Source organism: Merops nubicus, unplaced genomic scaffold (genome assembly GCF_000691845.1).
Source record: "Merops nubicus isolate BGI_N331 unplaced genomic scaffold, ASM69184v1 scaffold16634, whole genome shotgun sequence".
NCBI classification, from domain to species: domain Eukaryota; kingdom Metazoa; phylum Chordata; class Aves; order Coraciiformes; family Meropidae; genus Merops; species Merops nubicus.
The window spans coordinates 10,897-22,139 of record NW_008606360.1 but is presented as its reverse complement, the minus strand read 5'-3'; the positions used below and the strand labels follow the sequence as shown (position 1 = coordinate 22,139).

Genomic DNA, 11,243 nt, shown 5'->3' with positions numbered 1-11,243 from the left:
CCAGATCTAGGTTTAACACATTCTAAATAACATTTGACTGAAAGAACAATCTGCATAAGAAAAAAATGCAGGAAAATGGACATTTCATTTCACATGACCACACGACATTCTTGTATCCTTCAAGCTGACACTCTTGTCACAAGGGTATTTCAGGGTTCAATTAGCAGCTATAAAGAAAAAAGATTATTTTTTGAACACATTTAGCGAGTCTTAAGGTTTGTTTTTTGTTTTTTTTTTTATTGAGGAATAAGAAACAACAACTATATTGTACCCTGCAAGTTCTTAGAAGTTTACGAAGATTTTAGAGCAGTAGCAGACCCACCTCCAGTGTGCAAAAGGCAAAAACCAGATCAGGAAGCAGCAAGCGCTGGATATTCTTGGTGCATGGTCTCACCACAGAAAACAAAAGAACCATTTTTCTTGCACTGCAGTTTGTCACCCTCCCCACTACAGACTTGTAAATTTACACAGGAGGCAAGACAATCCCAATCCAATCTTAAAACGTCTCAATCATTCAGTCTTTTTCCTTGACCCAACTTATCACTTATCTTCACAGCTCACAGCAGCTTCACCAGGATGCTCTGCCTTCAATTTTTTATGAGCTGGGTCTCCTGGGAGGAGGGACGTGCAATGCTCTAAGGACTGTGCAATTTCATCAATTGTCCATTTGTCTTCATACAGGGCATGCTCCTCTAGCGTGAATGGCCCTTGCTTGGTGCGGGTCAGCTCCTGCACAGTGGCACAGGTAGAGAGTTCTACAGTGAAGAAGGAAAGAGGATTTAGAAAAAGTGTGTGGTCAAATTTAACTGCAACTCGCTCAAAATTTATTTTTACATGTAGCCTTTTACATTGTTCTGTTTTGAGAAGGAAGCTCATGAAGATTTACCACTCATTTAAATCTTAACTTGGAACCAAGGAATTCCTTTGATTTCAGTAGATCTCCAGTATAGCAGAGTTCAAAATCTGACAGAAAGTTGTCAAAAGGTTTTGCAGATTTAAATCAGAAAAAAAAAAGAGAAGAAATAGTCACATAAGATGTAAGCAGAACATTCTGTATTCACATGTGACTTAGAAGACCATGTACTATTTTTCCACAGACTTTGAGGCTTTAGCACTTCTTGCCTTCAAGAAGGATTTTTGACATTTTTATCCTGTGTTGCCTACCAGGATAATATAAACTAAGATAAGGAAAAATCAAAAAGATAAAACAAATGCTTTTCTATGTTAAATAAATACCAGTAGGGCAGAATTACGTAATGAGGGGTTACAAAACATAACAGCAACCAGAGATGTCCTGTAAGCTCACAGGTACACTAAAATATTCTCTCCCAGCCTTTCTAATGCAGGAATATTTTTACTGCATTTTAAATTTTTTAAAAGAAAGCAGCTGAGGACAGACTTTATCTTTGTTTGTCACTAAAGGGCTAAACTACTAAATTGAAATTCACAAGGTTATCCCACATCACTTGCTTTCTTGATCTGCAAATGTATAATTTAAAAAAAAATAAATCTGAAATGGATTATCTGTTCCCCATCATGCTGTTTGATAGATATAGAGCACAAGACAAATAACCCTGTGGGAAAGCAAAACCATTCACAGTTCGGTTAAAGGAAAAAGAAAACGCCAGGAAAATCATCACAAACGTCGAGGTCTTTCTAGCAGATAGGCTTTATTATGTGCATGGTAATGTTCTGTGCAAGCTGTTTTCAAAATGTGATGAATAATGTTTAAAAAGACAGTAACTTTATTCTTCTTAAATGGAGTTAGCTTTAACATATGGAGGAGGGAAAAAACATTCCCACCTTGCTTTGTATTATCTTGCTCAGTGCCATTACTTGCTCCATTTTTAGCCCCCAGCCCCAGAAGGTCCTCTGGCAATTATTTAGCCTCCATGTCCCCATGCTCCCAAGGAAGATGCCTTAGTATATAAAACCAAGTGATGACATTACAATACAGCAAAATAACACATAGGTCCAGCTCCTGGAGATACACAAAACGACAACATTTATCCATAAACAGAAACATTCATTCTTTACACTGCCATTTTTGTTTTTCATGCCTACCTTTGCCAATGTCACTGACCAGGCTCCTGACATAAAAGCCACCACCACATTCAACATCTGGAATGTTAATAGTGACATGGTAAACTGCCAGTGCAATGTGAAATCTACTTTACACAGAAACCATGCCCCCACATAAATGTAAAAATGTGCCAAGCAAACAACCCAGTGATAAAATATTTATAAGATGCAACATCAATTATTCATCCTGTAACATATGTGCGGGTGAGATTGCTAAGCTAGACAGGAGGGAAAGTAAATACAATGGCAACTGAACTAACTCACTAGAAATTAGTACTTGCTGTGGTATGTTAACAAATGCTTCAGTCCTATTCGTTTTAAAGGTTTCAGAAGGTTGTTTCTAATGACAAAACCAAGTTATTTCAGGTATAGTCTGAAATGACTATCAATGCTTTTAAGATATTGCACATAGGCAGCTCAAATAAAATCTTAAAATTCACCTGTGACTTTCCCTGCTCTTTCAGCCATTCTCTTCCCCCTCAGCCAGTGATCAGCTGCTAGTCACTCAGCCTTAAAGCAAGGGCTGAAGTAACACAGCACTGAGTTCTGTCACTCATATCTGCTCACCATGTAACATCTGGTCCACCAGAGGACGATAGGTCAGCTAGGTATCTGATGAACACAAGACATTATCTTGACCTCACAGCAGCATTAAACCTTTACAACAGTCTTTTTTTGGTTTATTTATTGGTGCTTCTTAACGTACTACCCAAGTTTCTCCGTGTATGACAGAGGGAATGATAAGATCCTGCCTCCTCAGCTGAGAAACAGGCCTGACAGCAACTAATACTGGTCCTTGGTGAACCCTAGGAGAGATGCAGCAGGCCTTGGCATCAAGGCAAAAGAATGGGCAAAGTGAAGCAAGCAGACCTGAGAAAGAGGGAGCAAGCTGGAGGTTGCAAAATCATAGACAGATGCAAATAAGCCCCTGACCAGTCTCTCAGAATTTTCCCTCACAGGAAGATTACATATAATCAGCTTAACTTAAACCCAAAATATGGTGCTTTTACTGCAAACTCAAAGTCCCTGAACATGGGCTCACACCAAAACAAGCAGCTGAGGGAAACAAAACCCATTTCACTATCTTATTCCCATTCTAAGTGTAAATAAGCATTAACAAGCTGGGAGCATCACTCTACGTAATAATCTCTGGCCTTTACCCAGTGTGAAGAGTGGTGGCTGGAACTGCTGGAGAGAGAGGCTGTACACTCGTACTGGCCGAGCAGGCTTTGCTTCGACTGCTTCTCCTCTCTTCATCAGAGTTGACAGCCTTTCTCCATCCTTCTTCAAAGCAGAATAGCTGATCAGATAGAGCATGAAAATGCATGTCATATGGTTGTAATAGAACAAGCTTCCCATCCTCCAGATCCTGTTAATGTTGTACTACAGTAGCATACATTTTACCCTCCTAATCCTCTCCAAGTGTTCACCAAAAAAAACCCAACAAAAACCCCACAACAGCTAGCAAGTGCTTCTAAAATCTCTTGGATGCAGAATCATCTCATTTGCCAGTAGCTGTATAAAATGGAAAACAAGAGACAGGCCTGTATTTCTCACTTGCTGTACAGATTTAAACTACTCAATTTGTAGTTTATGAAAACAAGGGGCTTCTATAAGGGGCACAACACGTGCAACTGCTTCTAACATAAATGTCTCTCAAAAGTCTGCAGGGTGCACTCAGTTTCAGTATTAGGTTGAGCTGAGCATTAGGATCTGGTCAGGCAACTCCTGTAGTTCTGCCATGCACGGTTACTTGTTTCACACCAGGGTCTTCCCTAAACAGCAACTGACAAGTTATGAAGCCTTGTTATAGGCTGTTTAGGGGACCACTACAGAAACAAAACAAAACAAAACAAAATTCTTTGCACTGATTACACGCAACTTTACCAAAAGCACCGACTTTGGTCTTGACAGAAAGATGGCCACAGAAAAATCAAAAAAGATTCTGCTCAAATTAGCAGAGGGCAATTTGAAACAGGTCACATGTAGCAGAACCCCTCCTGAATTACTGCCCTTACAGCACTCACACTGGAACAACAGCAACTGACCCATCACAAATGCAAAGGAGAGCACCTTATAACTGAAATCACCACAGAAGCCATCTGTCACGTGCCAAGTGCTCCCACATGGCCAGCTGCCATGGCTCACCTGACTAGAAGGTATTTGCTAACCCAAGGAAGCTCAGTCACTTACCACTCATTCATACTCTTACATTTTCAGAAAACTAATTTGAAGCTGTTTCAGGCACTTCCACACAGGTATCAGTAAGCCTCCTCTCACCCCACCACTAAAATGAAAGACTCAGAGCTTTGCTTTCTAATTGGAAGATAGGATAGAAGCCACCAAGTCCTGCAAAGCTGCTGAAGACTGCTTTGCTACTTTACATTTACCATTAAAAAAACAGACTCCAGGTTACCATTTGTGCTGGGTGTTCAAATGGGCATGACCTGGAGTTGTAATGGTTAAACTCCTGAGTGTGCCTTGCCTCTATCCTCTTGACAAAATGTATCTTTTTATTTCTGAGAGAACTGACTTCTGTCAGCAAGTCCCCACAGCTGAACACAGCTGCAGAGAGTGTCTGAATACAGTAGAACTTACAGTGGAGGAACCTGCATTATGTCCCCTGTGAACTTTTGCAGGACATTTTCAAGATCTCCTTTTGTTATCTGGTCTGTAGGAAGAAAACAGTAAGTATTTTAGCACTAATTATTCAACATGGCACTAATGGAATCAATCACATTCTGCAAATGGATACAAAGAAGAGTTACCTCTCACCTGAGTTTATTTTGGGTAAAAAACACCAAAGAAGAGATAAAAAACAGAATGTAGGTAGGAGTGTGAATTATCACAAAAAGAGTGGAACAAACTGTCCAAGGTGATTAAGACAGTCTGGTCATTTTCAGAAGGGCAGAAATCCCAATATACACTGTTTTCATTTGCTATTTCTCTCTCTTGAGACTGGAAATTCATTTTTCTTAGGAACTAGGCAAAAACTACAAAATTTGTCCTATTCTAATTTTTATTAAAGGACCAGAAAGAATAAAATTATCATCTAACCTTGGCAACTTCTCTTTAAGAGCACCTAACTGTGGGAAAAAACTAGAACAGGTTATTAGAGAACAAAAGCATCACAGTTTTTTTTTCCAGTGGAAGAAGAGGACTGCATCTCAAACAACACATCAAATTTCTGTATCAAACAAATAACCTGCAAACGCACCCCAGGGTATTGATATATATTAAGTAAGGCAATTTTACTGAAGAAATGCTGTAAAAGAAAGATAGCTGCTTTAGGCAATCTATTCTAAGAGTACACATACAAATCTGTCCCACTTTTATTAGGAGGCTATAACCAAAGTAGCTGATTGCACTGGTCCTTTGAAATACTAGTCAATAGAGATGACATCCACCCCCAATTTGTTTAGAGACTACAAACATAAGATCTGTAATCACAATGCACTTCAGTGCATGTCTACTGCCTAGGACTTGACTAACATTGTACTACGTAACATCTCCTAAGTTAGACTCAATTAGTGTCACCCTGCTAAGTCAACACCATCCTGGAACATAAACCAACCAAATTTATTTATTGAGCCTTCATTATGTTCTGGAACAGACTTTTACTTGCAAACCTTACAGCATGAATTTCATCTGTTTTCTAAGTAAAAAAGAAGAGGTTCCCTGTCACAGCAGCTTTGGAAGATGGCAACGTGCTACTGCACTTCTGCAAAGCACACTTTTCAGCTTCAAGAGCAGATGCTGTCCAAGGCTGCAGCAGCTGTCTCAAGAAGTGTCATTAACAGCAAGGTTGCAAGGCACAAAAGTCAGTCAGGGATGCTGAGAGAGACCACTGTACATCAGAACAGGAGGACAGGACAAAATCCATTGTATAGTAGGTCTGGCTCAAGAGCTTCTTACATGGTTATTTCAACCTTCTCTTTGTATTACTCTAGTTGAGCAACATATCACAACAAAACTACGTGGTGGAAAGTTAGCATGACCCAGCTCTATGCTGACGATCCTGTCAGCCTCCTTGTGAACCCCAGGTTGCCTCCAGCTCGAATTTAGTCTTTAAAATCTAAGCATAAGTATCACTTGGAGTTCTCTTTCAATTTTCACTCCATGAACTGAATTTGTAGCTAGGGCATTTAATGAGACACCTGAGATCAGTTCCTGCTCTGATCCCATATTCCCCTGATGGAAAGGTTACATCTAGTCTCTGAGGAAATCACTCATGCTATAGGCAAACTCCATCACTAGGAAAAAAAACCTCCCCATGTGAGGAATGCTGTATAAGCCACTAGCATGCAAAGTTGTGTGGTGTGTTATCAAAGTAAATATTTACGTGAGTTTGCTAAGATCTAGAATTAAACACATTTGTCTTCTACAAGACATCATGGCACAAGCTGGCAAGTGTTACATTCTGAAAATCTAAAAACACGTGGGGTATTTCTTTTAGCATACACTGCCTTTGTGTTAATGGACTATACTGGATTCTTGCCCTTTCCCAGAGCAAAACACAAGCTGGTGGAGCTTTCATCCAGCCCTCAGTTGTAAAGGAGTGCCCTATTCATCTGGTCCCAAACAAGCAGTTTCACTATGTGTAAACTGTGTATAGACATGGCTCTGCAAGCACAGAGCCCGCACTGGGAACCAGCTCCTGCACCACCTTTCAGCTCCCACAGCCATCACACCCACAGCATAGGTGGAGGGAATGCAGTCCTGCTGCCCAGACCATCTTTCAGGCCTTAGGCCCACAGGTCTCCATCACCTCACTGTGAGCTTGGGTTTAACAGGTCAACAGCTTGCTTGGTCAGGAATTTTAGGGAAGCATTTGTACTCAACTCTCCATCCAGCATTAAATATGAATACACACATAAAGGCTAATTAGAATCAACAGTACCAAAACTTCAACTCCTCATTTGACCTCCCTTTTCCACTCCCTTAGAGTAAAGGGGCTGAGAGATGTTTCTGCAGAACACATCCGTCACAGATCCTAATTGCCCTTGAAACCTGGAGCCAGCCTACTCCTCCCAGTATCCTCACCATAAATACCAAATACCCTCACCTGTTGTATCACACAGCACAAGTTTTTGCTAGAAGTTGGACTTAAACTGCAGCTTTTTCCTCTTTTATCGAGGGATGTGGTGGCTTCCACCCTGTTTCACAATGCCTCCTTGGCTTAGAACAAAATGATTGTACCTGCTCTGTGAGTGCACTATTCAGATTATATTCAACTCAACACTAAATGTCCTTCTAAGCCCTTAGATCGACAGTGGCATTACATGACCTCTGCACAGGGTATGTGCCTTCCACTGGACTATTCCTTAGGATTCCATCAGCACCCCAAAGCACCCAAAACTCAGTTCTCCATTACTTCCAAAAATGCTGTAGATGAGCCTATTGACTTCCAACATTTTTAAGAATGGCTGTGCTTCCGAACACTGATGACTGTCGAATTTTCCTGCTATAAGCACAAAGGGAGGCAATTAAAGTTGCCAAACCAAAAGGTGCAAACTGTGCCACAACCTCAAGACGGCTCCACTGAAGGGTGATACTGCCCTGTGCTTGGTAACAAGCTACACCAAAACAGAACACAGAAATTATCTGTGATAGTCCAGCAGAACTTTAGCAGATGACCTTGAGTCAGTCCGGCCCAGCACAAACTACCTGCCAAGAGACAGGAGGAAAGGACTGAAAGGACTACTTTTGTCCCAGTAATTCACGTAGCTCTATTAAACATATATTTCAGCACACCCAGCAGAGACCTGTAGAAATACTCATGAATTTTGTTCTCCATGTGTTGATACAGTCTTGAGGCTGTATCTAGAAGATACAGATAGGAGAAAGTAGGTTTCAGAATGCACATTCCTGTGCACAGTTGAAAGCATTTAAAAAAGGCTTCAAACATGAATGTGGTCAAGAAAGTATCAGAAGCACACTGAATGCTACTGGCTTCCAAAGTCAGCATCTGGTAGTCTGGGAGCAGTACAAAATCATAACCTCATTTTGTGTGGAAATGCAAACTCAGTTCTTTATTTCTTATCAGACAGACAACATGAGAAGTTTAGAGGAGCTAAACCCAAGGAGCTCCCTTCAGTACATCCTTTCACTGCAACTAACTGTAATACACAACAGTTTGCTTTCTTAACTGCTGTCTAGGGACATCCTGAAGACTAAAATGTAACACAACAATGTTACTGGACACAGCACATCATGTGTCAGCCTGTCAAAGACTCAAAATGACACAGTCCTGCCCAATTCTATTTTCTCCCTCCTTATCTAATGCTCAGTTTGTGTTCTTCCAACAGAAATGAACACTTGCACTGGACATAATTGCATGAAGCTGGTCTGAATTATATGAGCACCGAGCTGAAGGTGAAATAATCTTGATTTCACATCTGAACTTAATTCATAGAGTCCCAAACACCTCCACCACTTCTCTATGACAGAGACCATTTATGCCTTCAAATTGCATCAGGTATATAAACACATTTATGCTCACCATAAGGTTTTTCTTCAGTTACTTTTCCTGTGGCATCTAACGTATCAGTAGCTTTGCCCAGCAGTCCAATGGCAGTGTACTTCTGGGAAGGAAAAAGGGAGATTTGTGAGAGGTCTTCAAGGTGGTAGGTTTGTTTATTTGTTTGTTTGTTTGCGGTTTTTTTTGTGTGTGTTTTTTTGGTTTGTTTGTTTGTTTTTTAAATAAAGTCTTAAACTACCAAGTACTTCAAATCAGAATAGGAAGAATATTATCTGAATAGTCAACCCAGCAACTCTGGGTAAGCAAAAGTAAAGATGAACAGACATGGAACTAAACAAAAAGTAAATGCTGCATTACATGTGCCTATGATTTCACTTTTAGAAACCCCAGGAAAAAGCAACATGAAATCTAATCTTTAGTATAAATACATCACTGCCATAAAGAAAATAATAGGGTGGTAAAATCAAAGTCTCTGTGGGGTGTCCTGTGTCACTGTTGAAGCAAGTCATGTGGAGTACCTTTCACAGACTATTTTTCTGTTCCTTCACCATTTAAAAGAAAGAAAGAAAAAAAAAAAGACACAAAGACCTTTACTTGCAAGAGCAAAACACCCACTTCCAAGGCAAAGCACAACCAGTTACGCTGTGAAATGCAGTAATACACAATAGCCTAAAACTGGGGTTTTGAACACCTGGAATCTGGTAAGGAGTGCAAGGCTACTGAGTGACATCTCTGCTCATCATGGGTTCACCAAGTATTTCTGTTTCAGGGTTTTTCAGGGCTCTTCTCTAAAGAGTTCTTCAGAGTATGGGTTTGTAGCTTTCAAGAAGGAATGAACCTGCTCCCAGATCAGCAGCCTGGGTCCTTACTGCATTTCACTTGATGTCCTTTCCCACATTTTCACTCTAAGGAGTCCTAGGCTGTGGGCATGTGGCAGGATCTGCTGAAGCTGACAGAAGGCTTCCTGTGAATCCCCTGCCCCACGTCTTTCCACAAGGCTGCCAACACCTGAAGACTCACTCTGTAACATGAGTTTGCATCAAGGCTGGAGATACCTTCAGGTATTAAAATCCATGGGTTGACCCACTGCCTATCCCATTCCATTTCGCTCAGCCCTCTGTTAAGTCCAGGGGCCTTCAAAGCAAAGCACTGACACAGCCTGGGAGAGAAAAATCAGTGTTCCACATGCCCAACTCCTAGTAAGGTTTCAGTGAACCTGCTCCAAACCGAGCTAATACAAATCTCAATCAAATCATAAAAGGATGTATCTTCTAGAAGTTAGTTGACCAAATTCTGCTGGAACACATCCAAACAGGCATAAACACCAACATTTCACTCTTTGATACAAGGCATCCTTTTTCATGTACTTGCAAAGTACAAACAAGCTCAAGTAATAATAGTGTAGGCATATAAATTACACCTTCAAAATGGGACTAAGACATGCCTTGATTTTGTTCCATGTGACAGGCTGCCATTTCAATGCATTTCTTCAAGCAACTGCAACAAAATGGAAGCAGCAGGAACAGTCAGACAAAAGGCAGCGGAGTGCAGGCTTTAGTACAAAAATAACTATACTCTTTGCCTAACACATTAAGGTTACCTTTTTTTCTGAAATACTGCAGATGCCTGAATCCCCTGATAACTCTGCAAAATCAGGCATTTTAAAATACAATTTTTGAAGCTTACACACTTTTGGAATGCATGGAAAAGAAATAATAGGAGGAATGATTGAAGACTGCTCCACAACAAATATTTAAATAAACTTTAAAATATACTGTATCTGCTTTTAGGACCATAAAATTGCCTGCTCTCTGAGATATTTAATGATCTAGTTCTTAGCATTTAATAATATAGCTAGAAAGTCACTATTCAGCAACTACTTAAGAGGTTAATAAAAACATGTGAGTAGATCTTCATAATTTGAGCATGATGAATGACCTCAGAGGCTCAGTAAAACTCTAAATCTGAAAGTATGAAACCTCACACCCTATCTTCAGATGTTTCCAAATCAAAATACTGATGATACTTCAGTTTGAATTATTTTCTTCCTCTTAATTCTGGTTTGGTTTTCTTGCTTCAGGCTATTACAGTAATGTTATACTTCACCTACCAGCAACAGATACAGCATCAACTAAACTCACAGTGTATGAGCAAAACAATCCAAACCTCAACACTTGACTTCCCCTTTAATTTCTGCAAAAAGCCACCCAATTTATAAAATGACCATCCTTAAAAATTAGTCACAAGTTCCTATTCCTTACAGGAGCCTTTAAAGAGTCACAAAAGCTTCAAGCCAATAATGCAATAATCCACAAAGAAGGCTATAACAGGTCAGGAAATTAAGAATTATAGTTAGTTTATGATCAGTCTCTGGAGTGCCCTTGGGTATCTACAATTATATATCATGATTCTTACTGGTTACTTAATAGGGTTTACTTCCCCTTTGTTCAGGTGCAGGACCTGGAGCCTGGAGAAGATAACATGAGAGTCCAGACTTAATCTATTGTTCTTATTTTGTGTCAAAACTCAGCATTAACTCTGTTTAGACCCTAACTCACATTGCCCTCAGAAGCACTCAATGGATTCTGAGTCATTTAATAAGTCTTTGGTGACCTTTTCTCACCTGTGTGGGCAATCATTTATTTCTTCCAGTTTTATAAAACACATCTAGGGGCATTCT

The 11,243-nt window shown here is 40.1% G+C and overlaps 1 protein-coding gene across 1 annotated transcript; it reads right to left on the bottom strand.

Moving 5' to 3' along the window:
• Positions 1 to 226: 226 nt before the first annotated feature.
• TRUB1 (TruB pseudouridine (psi) synthase family member 1) lies at positions 227 to 9,667 on the bottom strand. The gene is made up of 6 exons (XM_008939633.1): positions 9,584 to 9,667; positions 8,585 to 8,666; positions 4,681 to 4,753; positions 3,243 to 3,382; positions 2,065 to 2,121; positions 227 to 755 (listed from the first exon to the last, which is right to left on the bottom strand). Exons 1-6 carry the CDS (start codon positions 9,665 to 9,667, stop codon positions 541 to 543), a joined length of 651 nt encoding a protein of 216 aa, XP_008937881.1. The 3' UTR covers positions 227 to 540.
• Positions 9,668 to 11,243: the final 1,576 nt, after the last annotated feature.

What these genes read in the sequence shown, in the direction of transcription:
- TRUB1 (XM_008939633.1), bottom strand. Translation starts at nt 9,667, where the DNA reads ATGGAATGGGATAGGCAGTGGGTCAACCCATGGATTTTAATACCTGAA. An exon ending in ATAATGCAGGTTCCTCCACT is followed by an intron (nt 3,383 to 4,680) that starts GTAAGTTCTACT and finishes CTATCTGATCAG; the next exon opens with CTATTCTGCTTTGAAGAAGG. An exon ending in GCCACCACTCTTCACACTGG is followed by an intron (nt 2,122 to 3,242) that starts GTAAAGGCCAGA and finishes TTAACATTCCAG; the next exon opens with ATGTTGAATGTGGTGGTGGC.